The 26,738-nt window shown below is 36.7% G+C and overlaps 1 protein-coding gene across 5 annotated transcripts in view; it reads right to left on the reverse strand.

Annotated features, from left to right (window-relative positions):
* Positions 1-26,738, reverse strand: part of Hyccin (PI4KA lipid kinase complex subunit hyccin) — a 335,986-nt gene that overhangs the window by 102,318 nt on the left and 206,930 nt on the right. For all 5 annotated transcript variants that reach the window (XM_090411355.1, XM_090411361.1, XM_090411331.1 and 2 more), the window contains 2 exons: positions 22,076-22,171; positions 2,865-3,023 (listed from right to left, as the gene is read on the reverse strand). In XM_090411355.1, the coding sequence (XP_090267481.1) occupies positions 2,865-3,023; positions 22,076-22,171 (255 nt within the window). The remainder of the gene's footprint in view (positions 1-2,864; positions 3,024-22,075; positions 22,172-26,738) is intronic.

The following is a 26,738-nucleotide window of genomic DNA, read 5'->3' on the forward strand; positions in this document are numbered from 1 at the left end:
TGATGTGAAATTAGGTAGATAAATTAATCAAGGTGATGTGGAGAGCTTGCAGGACAATTTAAATACGCTGTCAGTATGGGCAAAAGATAACAGGTTTCAGTTTAATGTGGAGAAATGCAAAGTTATGCATTTTGGGATAAAGAGATTGCAAGCTGGGTACCACATTGATGGAACTGTACTCCAGGAAATAGATGAAGAGCTAGAGATTTAGGGATGGTGGCAGACAGAGAGTTAAAGTTTAGTGGACATATTGCTAAGGTTGCTAAAGTAGCTCATGAGATGGCTATTGAAGAACATACTAACAAGTAGAGATAAGGAAGTTATTCCACTTTATAAGCCTGGATACATCCACATCTGGATTATTGTGCTCAGGACTGGTCTTCTGGGTTTCTTGAGGATGAGGGAGTGGTAGAAAAGATTCAGAGGCAAGCGACCAAGATGATGAGAGGCCTAAGAAATGTTTCCTATGAGGATAGATTGAAGGTGTGTGGATTGCAGAAGTTAGTTGATAGGAGAAAAAGGAGGGAATATGATAGAAACATTTAAGTTACTTAAAGGGTTTTATAGGATTGATGAATAAAGGTGCGGTTAGTAGGGATGTAAGGACTAGATATGTGTGAATGAGTGGAATGGGTACCAGTGTCAGTTGTAAGTGCTTTGTCTGTTAATGGGTTCAAGGAGAGGTATGATAGATTGTGTGGATAGGTCTCCCACAATAAGTCTTCAGACTCGATGGATGTGCTCGTACAATAAAGATACCTGCTCTATTTGCTATATAAATGAAATTTTTACTGAAAATTATCATATACATTTTTATGTAGTTTTTATATACTTGTGCATTAAATTTATGATTAATAAACTATGTAATATATACTTAATTTACTATTTTTATTCCAAAAACATTATCCCACCAGAAGTAAAAATATGGGTAAATAAGTTTTTTGTTTTCTTTTCATATCCTTTTAATTTTTCAATTTTTGCTGTTAGCAAAGAATGAGTACCAGCACCTACTAAAAAGCACTAGGTAAGAACAATTATTATGTAGTTTTTACTCAGCATAGAATACCAGAGTTAATTTCTGGCTTATATTTGCTAGATGTTTGCCACTGGGATTACAGTGTCTAATTACCCACGGTTCATAATGTAGCAAATGGTTTGATAAGGAATGAACATATCCAGCTGCATTTCCACTGATTATAATTAGGCTAAGATTTCAACTCAGCAAGTGAAAGCCTATATGGGGTCTCTTTAATTCAAAATGGCAAATAATGGATTTGAGAGTGCAAGATGCAAGTGGTATACCTGCCATGAATTAAAAGAGTCCATGTACTTTTGGTAGCACTGATTTTGTATATTCTAATGCAGCTCAGCACAGTTATAAATCTAGTTATCATATTCAAGTAGGATTCAATATTATATTATGCATTTGATATGTTAGATTACATTAGATATTACGCTGTCAACAAAGAAGCTGCAGATCATACAGAATGATTTCATTCAGTGTGGACTGGAAAACCAGAGTATTTTCACTCAATAAATTATACTGGTAGACAAAGGGAGTTGGTGAATGATATCCTTAAGCTACATGACAAGAAACACAAAGTGCTAATTATGTGTAAATATCACAAGGTGGAAAGTTTGGTTTAATTTATCATGCAAACAATGTTGTCAAGCGTAATATCTCGATATCGAAAAAGTTTTATTATGTGCATATCAAATGGATAAGTAAATATTTACTGAATTGAGCTATATTTACTGAATTGAGAGTGCAGAATCCATATTGCTGATAACTAATAAGCTGATAGTTTAAGATGGTGAAGAAGTTAGTGAAGTGAAATGAATGAAGTGAGGACAATGAAAAGTTGGTGGCTTTCCACTATTATTATTATTATTGAACCCCTTCATGGAGTCAGCAGACTCATCATGTGAAGGTCATTCACAATTGACAACATATTTATCATACTGCATCTTAAAATCCCTAACACGCCTTGCATTAACAACACATTCTGGTAATGCATTCTATTCACTGACAATTCTCCATGTAAAAAATCTACTCCTCACACTCCTCTTCACCACATTCTTACTAACTTCCAGAAAAGGCCTCTGGTTCTTCCCCTCTCACCTTCTACTCTTTTTATAATCCCATCTGGATTAATGTAATGAAATCCTTTCACTAACTTAAATGTCTCTATCAAATCACCTCTTTTCCTCTTATCCACCAAGCTCTGCAATCCACATTTCTTCAACCTCTCTTGCTCGCTCTCTCTCCATAGCCAGCATTCCAAAGTCCTGATGTTGTCTTAGTCACTTGTCTCTGGACCCTCTCCAATGTTTCCACATCATGCTGAAAACCAGGTGATCAGATTTGAACACAACAGTCTAAGTGTGGTCTGACCAGTGCTTCATAAAATGCACAACCACTTCCTTATTCCTACATGAGTACTTCTTATCATAGCAGCATTATGATGTGCAGTCTTTGCAACACTTGCAATATGCCCTCTAAACTCCAGTCTACTGTCAACATTCACTTCCAAATCTTGAATCTCATCCACTTCCTGCAGAATGATACTGTTAATGCAGAAATATGACTTCTGCATATGGTAAATGATCCTAATGGTCTTGGAACCATTCTTAAAAGATTTGTGTGATTTGTGACATGTTTACATTATTATGCATGTTGATAAAATGCAAACAAGATTAGATGTATGTGGTTGGCTGCTATCTGAGTAGAATGAGCAAGCAAGCATTACATCACTAATATCACAGGACCTGTCATGTGCCAAGAAAAGACAGCACACTATAACACTGCCATAAATCAACATAAACACAAATTATTAATATGAGTACTAAAATGGTATACTTACATTGAGAAGTAAGCAGCATGTACCATTTCCAGCAGTAAAGAGGAAGATAAAGGTATCCTTGGAATAGGCCGAGGATGAGGATTACTAAAACTATTTTCATTACTATAGGAGGACCACACACTCATTCCAGTTGTTCTGGTATAACCCTGCCTAACTACTCTAAAAGACAAAAATTATAAAGTTCAGTTTCCAAACTAATGTGTGTATGTGCACATGCATACACAAAATTTTCTTTGGTCCATGGTATCTAATTTTCCTGCAAGGAGATTATACACCAAAATGAAACCGTATATCATTTCTTGCATAATTGACAACATGTTAGTAAATAACACTACAAGATGTTACTAAATTTTTCTTTTATTAACATCTTGTAGTGTTGTTTACTAGCATGCTGTCAATTATGCAAGAAATGATATACAGCGTCACTCTGGTGTATGATCTCCTTGGGGAAGAAAAATGCAAGAGTCCATGGAACCCACACTACTTATGTCATATTATAATATGACATAAGCTGTGTGTGTGAAAATTTATATATGCATATGAATATAATAAAAATATAAAATATACATATAGATAGACACATACTTATTTATCACCTGTGGCACTATTATATGACCAACATGTTAAAATATTTACATATCACAAAAAATATATTCTGAATGATATATTAATAAATTTATGTATTTAAAAATTGCACTCTGTCTAAATGCATGAAAGAAAAGCAAAATGAAACTTATATATTTTGAAAATGACATATGAACATGAAAATATAAAGAATAACACAGATAAGCCATTTTGAAAAAAAAAAAGTGATCTGGTAATAATGACTGAAATAAGCTAAACAACAGCAGTGTGTATAGATGCAGCAATTTCAAATCACAGCCTATGTGGAAGAAAACATCAAGACAATACTAGCCACTACACAACATAAATCACAATCTATATAGGAAGACTTCATCCCAGAATGAAGTATGAAGCTTGTAGGAAAAGAGTTCCTGGTACATAAGTAAATCCTCTATGCAATTTTTATTCAAGAAATGAAGTAGGCAGCATTTTCAGCTTTTTTTGGAAATTAATTAGGCAGCTGGTAATGTTCTTCATCACTGGAAGTCAAATGCATTTTAATAACCAGCATTGATAGAAGAAAGTAACACAAGAATATTTTATTATTATATAGGTATCTCCATGGAGTCAGATGACTCATTACAGAAGATCCACACTAACCTTCATACACACAATAATTATCATACCTCTCCTTATACTCATTTACTGTCAAGGGCACACAACTAATCCTAGCAATCCATTCCACTCATTCACCACTTCACAAGCAAAGGATCTAGTCTGCACAGATTTCTAGGGTCATCACTGCAAGTTGTGTCAGAGTGTGGTATATACACTGACCACTCGTTCTCTTTCTGTTTATCATGTATTGAAAAATTTCCTTCGTGTCAATTTTATCGAATTCCTCCCCCCCTCACTTTATAAGCTTTCATTATGTGTCTTCTTTTCCACCTATCAATTAAACTTTGCAACCCACACATCTTCAACCTCAGATTCTTAAAATGAAAACAATAGAATTAAGAAAGGGAATTGAGAAAGATGATAATGATGGTAAATGAGTCCAAGTTGTGTAGGAGGAATGGTATAAAGTTTACCAATTTCTGGAGTGAATTTTATAGATAAAAGGATTTGTATATGCCTGATGGAGTACACTTGAATGGATTTAGAGTTAGATTTCTAAAGAAAGTTTTGTTCAGTGAAAGAACAACTGTGCAAAATCAAAGGAACTAAAGCTATTAAGGAGGATGGATTCAGATAAGTGTGTATGAGCTTCAATGAGGTGAGCAAATGTGATATTGAGAAGGATCACAGAATTCTGAATGCAGTTTATCAGATCTCACATCTAAATAAGACACTCATTAAAAGATTCAAGGATGTACATGGACCAAAGGATATGTTATACAATGTACATATAGCCAGAATTGGCCAAAATCTGTAGCATTAATGAGACTTGGGTGAGAGGAAGACATTGTCACAGGGATAGAATGTGAGGGATACAGTATTTTCAGAGACAATAGAAAGATTGGGGGGGGGGGGGTTAATGCTAGCAGAAGAATTGCAACTAGCAAAAGTATCAGTCAACAGGGATGCAGAATTAAGAGAAGCAGTACATCTGAAGTTATTATAATGCGAGAGATGAAAACCTGTACAACAACATATATGATTGGTTGCTAATAGGCCAGGGGAACAAAAAGGGATATGGATGATATGCATTGCCAAATTAGCACAATAAGCATGGGGTGAGTCATTATTATCATCATCATCTGAGACCTCCAGGGAGTCAAGGACTCATTGAGGGAGGCAATAAATTACCCAAATCTGCTATCATACCGTCTCTTAAATTCATTCACAACTAGATGCACTCACTGCCCCTAAAAGTAAACTATTCCACTCACTCACCGCTCTGCAAGAGAAGAACCTAACTCTTACCCCTTTCTTGACTGTGAACAAACTTAACTTACAATAACATCCTCGTGTTCTCTCCCCACCTTCCATACAATGAAAAATTTCAGACAATATCCTATAACACCCATTCAAGTTTATAGACCTCTATCATAAGTTTATAGACTCCTCTTTCTCCTGTTAACCAGAGTCTAATCCACATACTCACAATCCGTCCTCAATCTAAATCCCATAATACAGATATAATCTTTGTAACTCTTCTTTGCATCCTTTCCACAGCTTCTTTATCCTCTTGGAACCCAGGAGACCAAATTACGAGGACCATAATTGTCTCCTATTTAGACCAATTATGGAGAGCTTCAACTGTTGAAAGTAGGTAATGCACACAAAACTGAATTCATGCAGTGCTTGAGAGGCAATTACCTGAAATAGTAGTATATAATGGAAGATACCCAAGGTTTTAAATACCAGATCTGATGATAACATAAAAGAATTTGTCCACAACTAAAGTAACCACTTTGCCTCCCACTGTGAAAAGTGATCATGCACGTCTTGACCTAGGAGGTGGCTAATCATTTAAAATTTTCAATTAAGGAGCATTTATTGAGCAACAGAGCTGGTGATTAACTCAGGCTTGGAACAAGGCAAAGGAAGATGTCAGAAATGCATGGGAAATATTCAAGGGGATATTAAAAAAAAAAGCATTATTAAACTGCATATTTCGAGTTAAGAGGAGAAATCAGGATCTGAGAGTTAAATGGTTGAGCAGTATCATCAATTTCACTGCCAGGAGCTACAAATTGGTTAGTATGATTTTTTCCACCAGGGGGGGGGGAGAAGACTTAGGCTATAAACTCAACGACCATGTTTAAAAAATTATATAAAAGCATGGCATAAATTACCAGTCGATTACGGAAAAAAAAAAGTCAGAAATAATGTAAAATTCATAAATAAACATGATTTTTCTTTAAAATTAATGTATATAAATCTATATATAATTATAAAAACTAGTCTTTCGTAACAATTTAAAAATACATCATATACCAGAGGAATCAGATAAAATCTGCCGAGTGTGTAGAACCCAAGGGAGATTATAAAAGGTAAAATAATGACTATGCTCACTAACTAAAGAGGACAATCAGTTAAAATATATATGATGGTTAACAGAGGGCCACAATACTCATACACATGCATATAATCACCTCTTGACAGGAAGGAGTGTATAAGGTGACAATGGTCTATGTGGAGCTAAGTAAGAACAAATTCCTCTCTGCAAATTCTGTGCAGACAAGATTGCCAGAGTTAAATTTTAGGACTAACGTGGAATATCTTGTTAATTTTTATTCCATGATGTCACTGGAATATTAATTTAGAGAACATGGTATCTTAGGGAAGCAGCTGACTTAACTGCAGCCTCATTTCTCTTGGTCCTGATATAGCTAGGAATCTAACATTTGGTGGTGGTAATAGTGTTTCAGTTTCAGGTAATTTAATGTAAACTATATTACATGTGGCTCAGTAATACGGTTGATACATTCTGGTAAGATCTGATTAGATAAGCTGCTTGCGAAACAAGATCCCACCCACATTTTGAACCATCTGTAGAGACAAGCACAAATCAATATTCTTCTCTGCGTTTGAAAGAGCTGTTGGTTAAAGAAGTGAGGGATGGAGTGTTTCACTAATCTACAATAAGAGAAGCTGCATGATGTGATGTAATGTAATGTGGTAGTAGCACATTTAGTTTCATCCAGGCAATATTTGCTACTGATGTCTAAAGCTCGCAGTGATGCTTTCATTTGCAAATCAAAGGGACTATTATGGTAGTCTAACTGGTATTATAGAAATTTTCCCACCATGGACAAAAAATAATTTGTCACATGGGATGGTCTGGCTGGAATTTTATTTTGGCTGCTTATAATAAAGAGAGATGCTGATGTCAAAGTCACAAAGGCAGTTTATTTATTTTCATGTAAAGGACTAGTAATAGGTCAGGTTTGAAATGTTCCATCTCTGCAATTCTAATAGACTGATGGTGGACCATATTCAGTCAAAAAGTATACTACTGTCTCTTGCAGAAGCACAGATTTGAGATCCATAATCAAGTATTGATCTGACAAGTGTTTGATATGTTAATAGAGCAATATTCACCTATCCACCCTAAAGTGGAAGCAAACAAGGATGTTCATCTTTTACTTATCTTGCAAATGATGTATAGGAGGTAGAAATAGTCAATTTTGTCAAACATGAACCAAAAAAATCTTGCTTCTGTTTCAACTTAATTATTCTTTGTTCTAGTCTTAGCTTTAGATGTGCAAATTTTTTTCCTTTTAGGAATTCTGGATGGCCAGTGTTTATCTCTTTACCTCAGGAAAGACATCCAAGACATCAAATTCTACTCTGTCCAGAGTAGTAGGTGCTTGAGACAATTAAGCTAAACAGTCCTAGAGAGTTTTTTTGCTAAGTGATGAATAAAAGGAAGAATGATTATGGAAGGATAACGAACACTGATGTTATGGTAACAAAAGTGGTAGAAATTGACTTACTAAGTGATCACTTGCAAGTGTTTATCAACTACACTGAAATAACAATGACTGATGTGACAGGGAGTAAGACTAGAACAAAAGTAGGTGAAACAGTGGTGTTTACAGTATTAAGAAATTTTAACATGGATGAGCCAGAGGATTAGATGAGATATCAGTCCATATGTTACTTCTCCTTCTTCTGCAGCTTCTCCCACTTAAGTGGGGTCACTGTTTGTAATGAGTCTCCTCCACACCTTCCTGTCTTGGGCTGTCACCACATCCAAGTTCTTCATCTTCAAGTCCTCTTCTACTAGCTCCATCCATCTCTTCTTTGGCCGCCCACGCTTCCGCCTTCCTTGCACATCCATCTGCATGACCCTTCTTCCCACATATTCGTCCTCCTTCCTCATCACATGACCAAACCATCTCAACCTTGCCTCCTGTATTTACGCTCCTAAGTTCGTAACTTAGGAGCGAAAAGAAGGAGTAGCCATAGTATTCAACACAAAATACGAGGTTAATCTTCTTGAATGGCAGTCAGTCTCAAGTAGAGTAATGTGGGCAAATATGAGAATGGGGAAGTGGACAATGAGACTTATTTGTGCCTATGGTCCCACAGAAGGTTCTACTAAGGTAGAAGTGGAGGAATTTTTTGAGGCTTTAGAAAAATCAAACTGACACAATGAAAAATGAAAAGTTGGTCCTTGTTGGGGATCTAAATAGCAGAGTAGGAAATGATTGTGAGACATACAAAAATATTTTGGGAAAATTTGGAGAAAAGAGCAAAGCTAATAATAATGGCAAATATCTGTTGGATTTCTGCTCAGGACATGGACTGGTTATTACTAACACCATGTTCCAACATAAAAATGTGCACAAATTCACATGGAGAGAAGAGGCTAGGAATAAGAAAAGTCTCATTGACTATGTTATTGTTGATAGTGATGTTTTCTCCCTGGTGCAGGACACCAGAGTGTACAGAGGATTTGAAATTGGAAGTGATCACTATTTAGTCTTGAGCAGGATAAAATTGAATTTCATATTGAAAAGAATAACATGTAAGAAAGTTTTAAAGCGAATAAAAGTTGAGCAGCTCTCAGATGTGAACTGTAGACTGAAATACAGAAAGATTATTGAAAAGAAAATGAAAGAGTTTTAGAACAGGAATCAAACCTTGGAGATTCAGTGGCAAACTCTGAAGAAAACATTGATTGATTCTGCCAGAGAGGCATGTGGTGAGGTTGTGTGCAAGGATAAAAAAATCAGAACTCCCTGGTGGACACAGGAAGTTAAAGAGGCAGTGAAGGAAAAGAAGAAATCATATCAAAAGTTCCTGTCAAATAAGTCAGCTTGTGCTCTTAGAGAATATAGAGACAAATGCAAGAATGCTAAACACTGTGTAAAACTAGCTAAACAAAAGTCATGGGAGGACTTTGGCAAGAATATAGAAAATAAATATCAAGAAGGTGGCAAAATATTCTGGAGGTTGTTCAAGAAGCTTAGGAATGGAGGAAAGAGTGCTGTAAAAGGAATTAGAGATGATAAAGGTGACATGAAAACAGGAGAAAAAGATATCCTTGGAGTATGGAGTAATTACTTTGAAAAACTGCTAAATGAAACAAGCAGTGATGACAGCACAGTGATAAAAAACACTGACCAGGCATGCAGTCAGTAATACATATCCATACTTGAAGTAGAAAAAGCCATCAGAGGCTTGAAATGTGGAAAGGCAGCAGGAGTAGATGATATTCGACCAGAAATGCTGAAGTATGGTGGTATAAGAGTCTTACAGTGGCTGCACTTCATAGTTCAGAAAGCCTGGACAGAGGGACGAATTCCCGATGATTGGAGTAGAGCTCTCATAGTACCCATATATAAAAAGGGAAATAAAACTGAATGTGAGAATTACAGAGGTATTTCCCTAATGAGTGTTCCTGGCAAGATCTATGCAAGTATACTTGAGAAACAGTTGAGAAGAATTGTGGAAGAAAAGCTTGGTGAAGAACAAGCTGGATTCAGGCCAAATAGAGGCTGTCAGGATCAGATCTTCACTTTACGACAAATAGTCGAGAAAGCATGGGAATATAACAAAGATCTATATTTAAGTTTTGTTGATTTGGAAAAGGCATATGACAAGGTGCCAAGAGAGAAGCTATTCAATATGCTGCAGTTATATGGTGTCAATGGGGCATTATATCAAGCAATACTTAGTCTTTATTTGAGTTGTAAGTCAGCAGTTAGAATTGAAGGAAGTACAGGAAGATGGTTTGATGTTAAATCTGGTGTGAGACAACAATGTACATTATCCCCTCTGTTATTCATTATCTATATAGATCACATTATGAAGGAATGTCGTATTAAACCTGATATCAAAATTGGAGATGTCAATGTCAGCTATTTGCTTTATGCGGATGATGTTATACTTCTAAATAAATCCGCTACAAGTCTGCAAGATTCTCTGACTAAATTGAATAGCTGTTGTAATAGATAAGGTATGAAGGTCAGCAATAAAAAGACAAAGACAATGAAAATAGGCAGAATCATTGAAGATGTCAACTGTGTTGTGAATGGAGAACCTGTGGAACAAGTAAAACATTTCAGCTACTTAGGCACGATTTTTACTGAAGATGGTAAATTAAATATAGAAATAGACAACAGAATCAGCAAAGCTGGTATGGTGGGAAGTCAATTGAATAAATTCATATGGAATAAGAAAGAAATTAGTCAGAACACTAAATTAGCTGTATAAAAGACAGTGTTCAAACCAGTTTTAACTTATGGATCTGAGAGCTGGGTCAGAAGTAAAACACTTGACCAAAAACTAGAGACCGCAGATATGAGAGTCGTGAGAAAGATTAGAGGCGTGAACAGATGGCATCAATGGCAATATCATATTAAAAATTAGGATATTAGGAAAGAACTTGACATTGTCAGCATCCAGGAATGTGTTAGCAGAGCTAATCTCAGGTGGTATGGGGTCACTTAAATAGAATGGGAGAGGAAAGATTAGCAAAACAAGTGTTCTCTGCCAGGTTGGCAGGAAAACGACCCAGAGGAAGACCAAGATATAGGTGGACTGATACGGTACAAAGTGCCTTAGACGATAGAAATATAAGATCTGATAATGTTGGAGTCTTGACAAGTAACAGCGTGATTTGGAGGAAAATTGTAGATAGGAAGTTAGTATTGATGTAATTTTTTCATGTAGTATTGTCATATCCTGTACACCCCTTGAGGGTACATGGCAGGAATTTGATGATAATGATGATGATGAGTTCGTAACTTTCACTGTTCCCCTGACATAGTCATTTCTCAGACGATCCTTTCTGGTCATACCACACATCCACCTAAGCATTCTCATCTCTGCTACTTTCATCCTGCTCATGTTATTTTTCCTCAGGGCCACAGTTTCTATAGCATATGTCATAGCTGGCCTCACTACTGTCCTATAAATTTTGCCTTTCAGATTGATCGGCACCCTCTTATCGCATAACACTCCAGCCATCTCCCTCCAGTTCCTCCAACCAACTTGTATCCTGCATCCCCTTCCTTCTCAGCTCCTCCATCTTCTTCCACTGTTGAACCTAAGTATCTAAAGTCTCTCACCTTCCTGATGACATTTCCTTCCAGCTCCAGATCTGTCTCCTGGCTGCCGCCCACTGTGCAACACATATACTCTGTCTTACTTCTGCTCAGTCTCATACCTCTCTCTTCCAGTACTTTTCTCCATCTTTCCACTTGAGTTCCCGCTTCTTCTCTTGAATCTGCACGCAGCAAGATGTCATCTGCATACAACATTGTCCAAAGCGCATCTTCTCTCACCTCCTCTGTTACCACCTCCATCACAATATTAAACAGAAACGGACTTAATGCTGCTGACCCTTGATGCAAGCCAACTGTTACTTGAAAACTTTCTGTCTGTCACAGACAGGTCCGAACACATTTCTGTACATTTCCCGCAACAACCTGACATATTTCTCCGGCACCTTCTTCTCCCTCAGACACCTCCAGACTTCTTGCCTTGGCACGCTATCGTATGCTTTCTCCAGCTCAATAAATGCCAGATGTAGCCCCCTTTGTTTCTCTCGATACTTTTCCATCATCTGCCGTAACCCAAAGATAGCATCTGTTGTTGATCTACCAGGCATGAAGCCAAATTGTTCCTTTGCAATCTCCACCTCCTTCCTCAATCTACCATCAAGAACCCGTTCTAGGATTTTCTTTGTGTGGGATGTCAACTTTATTCCTCTGTAATTTTTACAGTCTTGTGCATCCCCTTTACCTTTGTAGATGAAAACAAGAGTACTCTCTCCCTCCATTCCTCAGGTATATTTTCCTTTTGGCAAACTTTCATGAACAGGTCCCACAGCAGGTCAATTCCCTCTTCTCCCAGTGCCTTCCATGCCTCCACTGGAATTCTGTCGGGGCCCACCAATTTTCCATTCCTCATCCTCTTCATGGCCTCCATCACTTCCACTCTACTGATATTCTGCACCATCCCCTCAGAAGGCTGCCCATCTCCTCTGTGAATCCTTGCATTTTCCTAATTCAAAAGTCCCTCAAAGTATATTTTCCATCTGTTTCTTATGTCCACATCCCTCCATAATAATCTTCCTTCAGCATCTTTGATTTGCCTCACATGTAAGATGTCCTTTGCTGCTTTATTTCTACATTTTTCTAGTTGGTAAATTTTTCTCTGTCCTTCCTTTGTTTCTAATTGATCATACAGATCTTGATATGCCATGGCCTTTGCCTGTGACATAACTCTCTTGGCTTCTTGCTTTCTCTCTCTCTACACCTCTCTATCCTCTTCTGCTCTTGACTCATCCCACTTCTGCTTTGCCTTCCTCTTAGCTGTCACTGCCACTTGTACATCATTATTATGTTACAGGAAAGTTAAAAGAAATCTCAGTGCTCCTAACCAGACTATGTCTCAACACTGGAAGAGAACTGAGTTCTAATAAGAGACAGACTACATCAATCCAGCAGTGTCCAACTATACACACAGTTTGATCACAGCTTAGTGATTGCCAATATTATTGCACTGAAAATCGAACAGGAGAAGGCACAATTCTCAAAGTTAAAGAATTAAGGAAAAACTGAAATCCATTGTACAGTAAGAACTGAAAAGATAGAAACAACTAAGTGGTATTCACAATCAAGAGAGCAAATAGAAGAAACAGTTCCAGAGCCTGGTAAACCAAAGAAGAGGTAGATTTTGCAAGAACTATTGATGCAATGAAAGAAAGAATATGGTTAGAAAGGAGAGGGCAAAGTGCTTAGAGGAGCATTGCAAGGATATCAGGATTCACTGTAAATACTACAGTGAACACAGAACAAGAAGTATATAAGATTATCAGAAATATCAAGAGGAAATGAAGAACAAATATGAAATTGATGGACAAGATACATAAGAAGGATAATCCCATTCAGGAAAGGTTACAAATCTATAGCACATTAGTGCCATGAGTGTGGACTAAGGATTTTTTTTTTTCTATATTTATTAATTTTATATAATTTGTTTGCATTTTTATTTAATTTTTGCTTAGCCTGCAAAATTCTACTCTAGAGACCAAACAGGGAACTTTTACAAGTGAATTCAAATAAACATGGTGTGGTAGTCTCACATCAGGCAATGAAATTCATCTCCCAACTAAAGCAATCACGCACGTGAGGTACGTTCCAAAAGTTTCCGGCCTGACATACAAAATTCATATCAATTTTAAAATGACATGCGTAACAGAGAGCACCATCTATGGTGAGCTTAGTGTACCAGTTTCAACTTTCTACTTGCGCCATTCAGTTGGAGGTATTCATTTGACTAAAACATGGCATGCTAAGTGGCTGTAATGTTAAAAATTGAGTACCAGACTATGATAAAGTTTTTCACCAAAGAAGGGCTTTCTCCAAGTGCTATCAAACAGCAATTGGATGGTGTTTATGGGGAAGCTGCTACTTCATATTCCACCATGAAGGAATAGGTTAAACAGTTTTGCCTAGGAAGAGAGAGCATCCAAGATGATCTGTGTGATAGTTGGCCTGTGGAAGTGATGCCTAAGGAAAATGTGTCCACTTGTTGAGGAGGAACTGATCAATGACAGGCAGCTGAAGCTCAAAGAAATCTTAACAAGGTTGGGGCTTTTTATAGCAACTGTGTTTCGCATCATTCATGAGAAGCTTCATATGACGAAGGTCAGTGCAAGGTGGGTGACCTGACTTCTCTCTACAATTCAGAAGGAATATCGTGTGACCTGTTCCTGCAAGTTTGCACCATGGAGTGGTGCAAACCAGGAGCACTGCCAAAAAAATCCAAGGTCACTCAGTCCACCAAGAAGCTAATCTGCTGATACATGGCATCTGCATCTTCCTGTGGACCCCCCCTGGTCTACAGCAGGGGGTCCACATGCAAGTCCTTTCTTCCATCAAATTCGCTCCATACTTCAATAAGCTGCACACCATTCCTCCTGCACAATCTTCTCATTAACAATCATGGCCATTCTCAGTTCTGTCATATCATAACGAGGTCTTTAAGGGATATAAGCCATTTTTTTCAAACTTCTCTTGATTACCTTGATGGACCTGTGTTTCACTCAGGATTTCTTCATGAGTACAGGTCACAAAGATGCCTCCAAAGATCTCGATCCTCTCTCTTCCATGTTACAAATCATACATTCTATTGCAGGCTGAGTTATTCTGAGAGTCTCTTCTTTTCTTGCCGTGGTCTATGTTTCTGATCCATATGTGAGTGATGGAAGAATGTCACTATTAAATAGTTTTGCCTTTGCAGAGATGTCAAGATTTGGGTCAGGAAGCAGCGTTTCTTTTAGTCTGTTGAATGATAGCCATGCAGCTTTCTTTCTTTCTTTCTTTTTTGCTAGTTCTTCAGATAAATCGTTATTCATTTTTATTGTTTGTCCTAAGTAATTGTAAGAGTCAACTTGTTCTACAGGGATGTTATTAATACATAGGTGACTGTCACTTGTGTAGATGTTTTTGATCCATTTTGTTTTTTCTAGATTCATTTCTAAGCCTATCTTACTGCTGTTTGCATATATTTTTTCACCCATTTCTTCTAGCTATTTTGGGTTGTGGGATATCAGTACTAGATCATCGGAAAACATAAGGATTTGTAGTTTTTCACCAACTATGCTTATTCCTCTGCTTAGGTCTATTTTTTTCAGAATATATTCTGAAGTGTTGATAAATAGATTAGGGGAGATCGCATCTCTTTGGTGGACCCCCTCTCTTTATATCTATATTTATAGGTTGATCAAACAGGGTTATTTGTGTGGTATGATTTTTGTTAATTTCTTTTATCATGTGGATGTAAGTAGTTCACATTTATTTCCAGTAAGGCACTGATAACTGCATTGTGTTCCATGGTATCAAATGCTTTTTTAAAATCAATAAAGAGGAAACATAGAGGGATTCTGTATTTTCTGCATTTTTCTGCTAGATGTGAAATGACCTGGATATGATCTATTGTGGAGAAGCCTCTTCTGAATCCTGTCTGCTCTTTACTGGAGTTGTCTTTGAGTGTGTTTTGAATTCTGTTCAGTATTACTCTATTCATGATTTTATATATGTGAGAGAGTAGACAGATTGGATGATAGTTTTTTTATGTCTTCCTTGTTCCCTTTTTTCCATGGATGTATGGTTTTTGAGGTCTTCCATTCCTCTGGAATGGAAGACCTCAAAAAGACCTCTTTCTTTGAAGTACCACGTGAATCTGGCAGCCAAGGTTTTGAAAATAATCAGTCCACCTTGTTGGATTTTTTATGCTATTGTCACAGATAAGTGATAAGTGCAAGTCCATTCTATAAGTAATTTTTCAATAACCAAAGACTCTAAAGGAGGTTTTAAACAAAACATGTCTCTTGATATTTGGGAGGGCGCTAGTGGGCCAAGCGCTATGGAAGCGATTTGAAGAGCTCCTGATTCAGATAAGTTTTATTAGGAATAATTAAGTATATAAGCGTAATTGTTTAAGTAAGAGCGGCTGTAAACGTCGTACGCTACCGATATTATTAGTGTGGGAGTTTTTTTCTTGCCTAAACTAAATTACGAAATCATTATTATTAGACCTAGTAACCTGCAGAGAAAAAAAAAAAAAATGGCGGCGGCAGTGTGAGGTCTGTTATATGTATTCCTTCAATTACATAAATGATTTGTGGATGTTTAGTGCGGATGGAAGAAGGGTGTGTGCACGAAGTGTGACCTGAACGAGGAACTGATGAATGCGAATATGAAATTGATGACAGAAAGTGCTAGTACTGATTGTGTCGTGAGCGCACGTTTGCAAGAAAAGGATGGTGAGAAAGAGAGGCGAAAAAATGTTAAAAAATCAGGAAAAGAAAAAGAGCGATTTGACAACTGTAACAGATGTTAAAAGGGACGAAAGTGAGGTGGAAAGAAACGAAATTGAGAGAACGAATGAAAGTAGAAATGGCGTGATGCAGAAATCGCAAGTTAAAAAAATCGAAAGAATAAATGATAGCAAAAAAAGAATGAATGCTGGAAAAAGTTGGACACATGTTGGAACGAAAGTACTGAACCAAAGAAAGATAAATGAGAGTGAAAGTGAGAAGAATGATAGTGAAAGTTGGACGTAAGTTGGACCGAAAGTACGGAAACAAAGAAGGATGAATGAGAGGGAAAGTGAGAGGAGGGGGTCGAGAGTTAGAAAGATTTAATGATAGAGAGAATGTGTCGCAAGGTTCGGAAGGTGAATTGGATTGGATGAAGCAAGAAATGAAATGGATACGGAATGAAATTAAGAGGATTCAGGTCAAAACTATTAAAATAAATCATGATGGCATGAAAGAGTTAACGAAAGATGAGCGAGTGGTGTTGTATGGCGACTCCATTATTAAAGGTGTGCTAGATGATAAAATGCACAAGGTATGTTTTCCAGGTGGTAAAATGAGTAGAGTGATTGAAGCATTGAATATGAGGCAGGAGCGAGCAAAAGAGTTAATTGTATTAATTGGTACAAATGACTTGAGAGAGAACAAAGAGCATATCAAAATGAATGTCAGGAGACTGCTTGGAAAGATAAAAGAGAATAGTGTGACAGGAAGGGTAGTCAGTGTGTTGCCTAGGTATGACTGTGGTGAAATGAGGCAGAGAGCAAGGATTATGAATAATATTCTGGCTGAAATGTGTGAGGAGATGGGAGTACAGTTTGTTAATGTGTGGAATGAGTTTGAGGGATGAAGTGAGCTGTATGGGAGCGATGGACTGCATTTGAGTGGTTATGGTGTGAGTCGCTTGTAGAGACTGCTGCTGGAAAGTAGAGAAGTGAATAGAGAGAATGAATCAGATCGAGAGGGGAGTGATGTGGAAGAGCAGGAGAGTAAGACAGGAGAGATTGAAGAAGTGGAAATGAATGGGGAAGTGAGAGGTATGAGTATAGAAAATGAGAGAATGGGTGTGCAAGAGGAGCAGAGAAACGGGGAAGCTCAGGGTGGACAGGGGTACACAGCGTGAGAAAGGTGGATGCTCCAAGAGGAGGTGAGAGCATGTGTAGGAAGGAAAGTAATGGGATGACCAGGGATCAAGAGGAAACAGACGGAATCGCAAAGGGTTCTAAAATGAAGAAGCAGAAAGGGAAATGGCCCCAGTCCAGCATGGAGAGATCACATCGAGTGAGTGGTATCAGTGGAACTAGCTGTAGATCCAGAAATGAGTTGTGTTTGTATACCAATGCTAGAAGTATAAGAAACAAGGCGGATGAAATGGTTGCACTAATTGTGTCTGTGCACCCAGAGATTGTCGGAATAAGTGAGACATGGTTAGATGAGGACGACATCCTGACAGGAATAGAGATGGAAAGGTATGATGTGTTTCGTGAGGATAGAAGGGGTAAAAAGGGAGGGGGAGTGCTATTGATGATAGAGAAAGAGTTATGTCCATACAAGGTAGAGATGCAAGAGGGAAATAGGGCCAGTGGTTTTGAGGCAGTATGGTGTGAGATAGAGGTGAATAGAATCAAATACTTGGTGGGATGTTGTTATAGACCTGGTAATGTGGATGGTAGTGATAGTGAAATGTATAGTCAAATAAGCCAAGCAAATAAGAAAAGGGTGATCATTATGGGTGATTTTAATTATGGCAATATAGACTGTAATGAAGAGATAGCAACCGGAAGTAAAGAAAATGAGTTTCTTGAGTTTTTGAGGGATAACTACCTCAGACAGTATGTAACAGAAGGCACATGAGGATTAAGGGTCTTGGATTTGGTCATCTCATCGGAGGATGTAATTATCAACGAGGTGTCAAATCATCCACCAATTGGTGAAAGTGACCATGAGGTGATTACCTGGGTGGTTGCCAGCAGTGAAAGGACCCCTGTGAAAAAAGGGTATATGTGGAACTACAAGGGGGGGTGATTATGAAGAGCTCAGGAGACAGCTTGCAGGTGTAGCATGGAATGAGGAGTTAGCTGGAAAAGAGATCAATGCAGCTTGGGGGATTTTCAAAAACTATTTAGTAGATGCAATGTCTAAATGTATACCATGGGTGAGAAAGCTAAATAAGGTAGGTGTGAGATGGATGAATAAAGAGATTAAGCATACAATACAGAGAAAAAGGGCATTGTGGAGGCAGCATAAGAGAAGTGGAAGTAACCAATTTCATGAGGTCTACAAAGACCAGGCAAGGAGGGTGACTTGGTTGGTGAGAGTAGCTAAAGAGAGGTATGAACAGCAGTTAGTTAATGAAGCCAAAAAGAATCCTAGGGAGTTCTTTCGATATGTAGCCAGCAAAAGAAAGAACGATTATGGAAGGATGACATTGATTGGAGGAAATGATATAAAGACAGCTGTTGCAGAATGTGTGGTGGAGATACTTAATGAGCAGTTCATAAAGATCTTTCAATCTTGTGAATATGACTTCATGGAGAGATTAAGAGCAGTTGATGATGGGGAGGAGAGACTGACTGTAAGTGAGCAAGAGGTGTTTGGGGAGTTGAGTAAACTAGATGTAAATAAGGCTGTGGGACTTCATAATATATCACCGCATATTCTGAAGGAATGTGCCAGAGAGTTGACACCTGCCTTGACATGTTTTTTTAATACGAGTCTTGCACTTGGTCAAGTTCCTAAGGAGTGCAAGGAGGGCAAGATTGTGCCACTTCATAAAGGAGGTGATCGAACTCAAGCATCAAACTATAGGCCTATCTGTGTGTCAGCTGTTGTGGTTAAGTTGTTGGAGAAGCTTGTGAGAACTAGGATACAGAGTTGGGTTGACAACAATGGTATAATCTTTGATGGACAGCATGGATTTGCTAAAGGAAGGTCATGTTTTAGTAATCTACTTACTTATTACAATAAAGCGACTGCTTCCTTGGACAGAGGAGAAGGACACACAGTAATATACTTGGATTTCGCAAAAGCTTTTGATAGAGTACCTCATGATAAGTTGACAGTCAAACTAGAGCAGATGGGGTTGGATATTAGATTAGTGCATTGGATTGGAGACTGGCTATCTGATAGGTATCAACAAGTTGTGTATGGGGGTGCAATATCCAGGAAAAGGAAAGTCACTAGTGGAGTGCCTCAGGGGTCTGTTTTAGGGCCATTACTATTTAACTTGTATGTTAATGATATTGGTGAAGATTTGGATGGAGATATTCAGTTGTTTGCAGATGATGCAAAGTTGGGACGAACCATAAAGAGTAGTGAAGATGTTGTGGCCTTGCAAGAAGACTTGAATAAATTGAGTGATTGGGCAAGCAAATGGGGATGTGAGTTCAATGTTGCAAAATGTAAGGTTTTAAAATTTGGAAAACAAAGATGGGATGCAGAATTTATGCTTGGTGAGAATGTATTGTTGGAAGTAGAGGAAATAAGAGATCTGGGGGTGATAATGGATAAGGATCTCAAATTTAGGGGACACATCGCCAAAATTGTGAAGACAACACAAAGACTTCTGGGAATGATGCGGAGGACACTGACGTGTAGAAGTAGGGAGATTCTTGTTCCACTGTATAAGGCTTTGATTAGGCCACACATGGACTATTGTGCCCAGATTTGGTCACCTGGTTTTCAGAAGGATGAAGAGATGTTGGAAAGGGTCCAAAGGCGACTGACTAAGGTAGTTTCTGGCCTCTGGAATGTTGAGTATGAGGAAAGATTGAAAAGATGTAATTTGCAGAGTCTAGTGGAGAGATGGAAGAGGGGAGATATGATAGAGACCTACAAGTTGGTAAGGGGTTGTTATAGGATCAATGGTGGAGAAGTTCTACAGAGAATAGTGGGAGATCAGGGGAGAACCAGAGGTCATCCCTGGAAACTGTATAAGGAGGGTGTGAGTAGGGGAGTGAGAGGCAGGTTTTTTTTGTGCAGAGTTGTGAGTGATTGGAATGCCTTGCCTGAGAGTGTGGTGTCTGCAAAGAGTTTGAATGTGTTTAAGACACGGTATGATGAGATGTGTGTGAGATAAAAGGACCTCCTAGATGAGGCTTTGACTCCATGGGGTCTTGTTTAATAATAATAATATGTATAGACTGATCTCCATTATGGACATGAAGCATTTATATATATATACATATATCGTGAGATCACACGCACGCATATAAATGCAGCTAGAACTGAAGCACGGACTCCAATTTTAACTTAACTGTAGTTTTTTTGATAGCTCTGTTGTTGCTAGTGTGTAATGTTTTTGTCAGTCTTTTTTGTATATATCTTTGTACTTTGACACCTGACGAAGTTGGCTTACCAACGAAACTAGTGTCTGTATTAAACTTTTATTCTTAATTATCTCAGTGTTTAAGTCATTAAAATTATTAAATCATAAACCTAGTCAATCTGTATATAAATATATATATATATATATGTTATTTTTTTAAAAACAAAAGTGCCAGCTGCTAACAGGAAAAATTTTAAATTAAAGGGATATGAAAAGAAAAGAAAAAATTATTCGCCAATATTCTTAATTTACTGTTCTTATTCCAATATTATCATACTGTGAAGTAAAAATATAGTATGCAGTTTGTTAAGCATAAATATTCAAGTATATAAAAAATAAATAAAATAAGCCTATTTGCATACTTAAATAGGTAAAAAAAAATTACTGAATGTAAACATTCTTAATGTACCTCATATGGTGCAACTGCTAATAAAGGAGCTTGTACAGTGTGCTGTACCAAAAAAAGCACCGAGACCATGTGTGGTTGATGGCATGATTGTATTCTAGCCAAGTGATTTGAAATGTTTGCATTAGAAGGTTACATTCAAATAGTTCATGCAGTCAGAACTCTGCTAAATTTTGGAATTATTTGTATCTTAAATTGTATCATTCCTAAGTGACTGTTTCACCACCTGTGCATGCATCTACACATATTTAGTCATGTCTGTGTCGTAAGTTGAGATGGATGTACATATTATAAATGCACAAATAACACTCTTACTTTTTAAGCAGTTGTGTTGTTAGTCATTAACAAATCTCTTCTGTATTCCTTAAATCCTTTAATATGTATTTCTGGTTAAAATGGGATGTTTGAAATGCACAATAGAAATAGAAAGAAATGTAAATGATTAAGTGTGAGAAAGAATATGTTGGTGCATCTGGATTAAATATTTGTAACGAAAATGAGTGTGAGCTATTAATTTATTATAATGCAAATATTAAAAATTTCTCACATAATTATTCCTGATCGAACTAATACTATAATTTCTGCCAAACTGTCTTTGTCCAAGAAGGAGTATACCCATCTTACTAAAATTTTAAAAGGGATACGCAGGTACCAAAAGCAATAAACATTAGCCTAGAAGGAAAAAAACTTTATATAATTATCTCAAATATTAAGTACAAGTATAATAGAGTGATATACCCTCTTTATACTACATCTGACTTTTCCTGTTAGGAGTTGAAATGAATTTTAAAGTGGTATATCCTTCTAATACACTATAATACAAGAGAAAATATGCACTGCAAGGTGGGGGGGGGAAGACAGCACATTTCGTTTTAGTGAATACTTAGGTAAATCATAATGCAGCCAGAATCTCTGCAGTATTTAGATGAGTAAAAGTTCATCTCTTAATTGCCGTAATTAAAAGTTCATCTTTTAATTAAGGCATTAAAAGTTCATCTGAATCTTATGTATAACATTCAGATGAACAATTTGCCTCTGTAAAAGAACTTTCTATAATTTCATAAATATCAATAACAGGAAAACTGTGAAATGAACAAAGTTTTATTTCAAGGTTTCATACATACCTAGAACACATTTTACAAACAGAGTGGAGTGAAAATTTTGACACTAAGCCAAGATTACGATTATACACTGACATTAAAACAGTCATGACTTGCAACCTAAAAAAAATAAAATAAAAAGTTTTGATGTAAAAATAGCTTAATGCATTTAAAACAGTAAAATTATGAATGTAAATAATCATGCTTATAATAAGAAAATACTTTTTGCAAAACATCACTCTTTCGCACACAGACAATATGAAAGTGGTCTGGTAAAGAGAGATCTTCTCTGCTCGTGTAAATCAGAAACAGACATAGGTCTTTCATAGTTATAAGTAATCTCTTATTTATACATCCAATGATATACTTGTATCACAAGTATCTGATCCTCTCATTGGATTAGTTTAGGGGCACAACATGATTAAAACTATTCTGATAGCTGTGCTTATTAAATATAAATAAATATATATGAATAAGCTCTAGTCTATATCTATACATTCAATTCTATATATTCTATTTCTATAAAAATATAGAACATTTTAAATTTTCTATATTTTTATTTACAGTATTATTGTATTCAATTTTTTTTTAAGTGACAAATTTTATGGCTGTTAAAACTAATAAAATTGCTATTAATATAACTGCTGCATTTGGAATTTTTGTTTCCAGGACTGGCTGGCCCCTTGACACATCCATAGTATTTTAGATTAGTACTACAGGATTACAACCTTTTTTGTGAATGTGGGATTATCAATTCATTTAAACATATTATTAGTCATTACTATTATTTCCTGGGATACGCAGAATCCAGTGAGTTCTCAACTTATGTGGTTAATTCGTTCTGAAGGTTTTGGCACAAGCTGAAAATCTGCAGAAGTTGAATGGATATTAAATACAATGCATTTTTGATAATTAAATAAGATAAATAATTAGATAATTAAAGCTACAAAAGGTTCTGCTATGAAAACCTTTGAGAAAATGAAAGTTTATTCCTATCCCCTTTATTCCTACTGAATAAACAATGCATAAATATAAAAACATATGTAATTGAAAGAAAACTAATACAAACAAACAGCATTACATTACATATTCATTATGAATATGTAATGCTGTAAATAAATGGTGTTTATACTATTGTAGCTCTTTTTTATTTGCTATAAATTAGTTAACAGAATGCAACAGCATCTTGGGTTTTTCTCTTGTATAAGCATAAGATTTACCAGCATTCATAGCATCTATGTCTTCAGTCCAAACTATAAAATTTTTTCCATTTCTTCTATTTATGTATCTCTTTTCTTGGAAGTGACTGCAGATTGCATGGGCTGAACTTTTCATGTGCTACATCAGGGGTCTTCAACTTTTCAGATAGTGTGGGCTGCATTAAAAATTTCAATGAAGCCTGTGGGCCACTAAGCTATACTGCGGTATTTAGATGTTGTTTATTTTTTTAACGGTATATATTCGAACACAGAAAAATAAGTAAATAATTTATTAGCTTATTGCTGATATTTCGAACATGGTGTAATCAACGGACTAGTTAAACAAAATTGTAGCATCAACGCAAAGCCTAGAGTCCTGATTTTGGTGCCCTCTATCAAATTAGCCACCCTTATCCACTCATCAAAGGACAGCATTCCCCCTATATCACATCCAGGAGTCTACGAAGTACCCTGCTCATGTAATCAAGCCTACTACGGTCAAACAGGAAGAACTGTGAACATCCGCATCAGCAAACACAAAAGATAAATCCGGCATTATCACTATGGCAAGTCGGGCCTAGCAAAAAGTACTGCACAGAAGCTCTTAGTCGGAGAGATTGTTCTTGGAGGCAACAGAAGCACTGAAACACTCCAAATCTCAACAAATATGGCTGTATAAATTTGCCTAAAATCTGGGAGACATTCATCTTAAGAAAAAACTAGTACCGTTTTTTTTTTTTTCTCAGACTCTAGTCTTATGCGATAGCTGCATTTTTTTTTTCCAGATAGAGGGCGCCAAAATCAGGACTCTAGTCTTCGTGTTGCTGCTACAATTTTGTTTAACTAGTCTGTTGATTACACCATGTTGTTATAGTCTCGCGTATTGTGACAAACTGTGTTTTTGTGCTCTGAAGATGCTGGTTATAACACCAGCGAAATATCAGCAATAAGTTAATAAATTAATTATTTACTTATTTTTCTGTGTTCTAATATATACAGTTAAAAAAATAAACAACATGTACGATGAACACATAAGTCTGTCCACACATCTGAGGTATTTAGAATTGTAAGATGCTTTCCAGATTCACAAGGAATGCTGTGTTTGATACTTGACATAAAATCCTATAAAAATAAACAAACTCAGCTTTAAGAGCACAGGTAGGAGTCAGGTTCATGATAAGTAAATACAATCAATACTTGTAAAAAAGATAATTTAATGAAGAAAACATTCATTTTTTACAATGTCAATGGGCAACTTGACAATGTTTCTCCTTGACCAGCTTGTTGATGTTGGAGGTTGCTATGCGCAGAGCACTCGAGATGTTCCCTAATCTGAGTTTTTGTCTTGGACTTCACATGTTTCATTCTGGAGAAGAACTACTCACATAAATGTGCTTCCTAACAAAGTGCACATCTTCAAAGCATGCTCGCAAAGATTAGGGAATGCATCCTCAGAAATGTAGTCTTTGTAAAGTGTAAGTAAGGGCACATTGAATAATTTTTCTCTCAAAGAAGAGTTGTTTTGGAGTTCAAGCAGTTCCATTTGTACTAAAGCATTTTGGCAACATTGACACTGAATGGCATTGAAAATAAATCTAAAGAAGACTGTTGGTTATGAAATCACTAAATCTCTCTTCGAACTCACTTCGCAACATGGCTAATTTTGTAGCGTATTCATCAAGACACGAACAGGTCATTCTAGGTCATTCTCTCATTACTCCAACATATTTAAGAAATACTTGGCTCTTGTGAAGGATGGATAGGGAGGAAACTACCCCCAGATCAAGTGACCAGTGGTGCAAAGCTATCATCCATGGGATTATGAGTGAACACTTCTAAATCAGAATCTAATCTAGTCACTGCAATGATACCATTCATACCTCGCATGTTGAAAAGCAACACTAGTCAGAGTGCTTTTGTACCATTATGGTACAATTGCTCTGGTGATGAGGCCATCAGAATAAGAGCATCAAGGTAGCCTTTACGACTATATTAAACATATGGCTGCTGCTGAATGTTGCACCATTCAAGGTGCAACGTGTGGACACAAAATCATCTGCAGATGACCTAGGTATTGGTCTGGGTGTTGTGCTAAGAAGAGCAGCAACATACAAAGTTTGAACATCTCTACCAACTTGGATTGAAAACTTGAAAAAGTGCTCATGAAAGAAAAAACCATATACTTGGATATAAGCTAATCATAAACAATGCAAGGTTCTTCAGATTATTGAATGCATTTTGTAATACTAGAGAATTTTCTAAAAAATGGGCCGTCATCATCAGTGGTCCTAACATGCACTTAAGTGCCCACGACCTTCCAACTATTCTTGGACTTCACAACTGTAACCATAACTTGAGGATAAGGTGGTTAGTCCCATGTCTGAAGATGTGTGCGTTCACGGGACTGATTTGCCTTCCAGGGGATGAAAAAACCCGAGTTTCTGGGTGAAAAAATCCCTTACCTCCATATGAGACCGGCTAATTCACCTTTGATTGAAAGAGACCAGATAAAGGTTTCTCACATCACTGACAGGAATCGAACCCAGGTCTTTCTGACCAAGAAGCTAAGTCTATATCGACTGAGCTACGAAGGCTCAAAAAATGTTCAGTAATACTCATAACCTGAACTCACAAAACTGAATTCAGAGACTTTACTGTAAATTAACAAAAATAAAAATAACAATCGACATTTAAATCTTAGAAAAAGGGAGGCTAAGAACTTAACAACAGATTCAACTAGCTTATTTTTTAAACCACTTCCCTCACATTGTTTCTATTAAAATAACACTCTTCGATACACACTGTGCGAGAGATTCTGCTGCACAAATGTACAAAACTAGTAACCTTCCAATTTTAAGTCTCCATTTCAGATATTAATCACACAAAGAATGGTGAACAGAGGTGGATTAAGCCGGCTAGGGACCAATGGCAGTATAACTTATGGGGGCTACTAAAAATTTCTACATTTGGAAAAGTTGAGATTTCTCTTGAAGTCTGATGTACTTTTGTGGCAATATTGAATTTGTCTTTATTTTCTTTTAAAAATAGCAGAAACTGCAATTCATTATCAAAATGCACAATATCTATATCATTCTTATAGATCCAATTTTTTCACATAGCTGAATCAGGTGGATCTAACAGGTGCCAGGTCTGATACCTGCTAGATCCACCTCTTTAGGTAAAACCAAGTTCATCAATTTAAGCATCATTTTCTTGAATAGGATGAGGTAAATACATTTCTAAAAAGAGATTTCCTTGTTAATTTTAATTTGATTTTCTACCAATGAAAACTGTTCGGTAAATGTTTTCTTTTAGAGCAAAAAGAAATTAAAGCGATTAATAAAACTTAACTGGCCAAAATTAAACTGTAAACCAAAACAAATAAAATTTCAAAGCACTAATAAATTATTAACAGTATTAAGTTAGACCAAAAATAACAGAATTGAAAGAAATTATTATATTACACTTTCTCTCTTTTAATATAAATA

The sequence above is a fragment of the Typopeltis vanoorti genome, chromosome 2 (genome assembly GCF_054136105.1).
Source record: "Typopeltis vanoorti isolate ZY-2024b chromosome 2, IOZ_Tvanoo_1.0, whole genome shotgun sequence".
Lineage (NCBI taxonomy): Eukaryota > Metazoa > Arthropoda > Arachnida > Uropygi > Thelyphonidae > Typopeltis > Typopeltis vanoorti.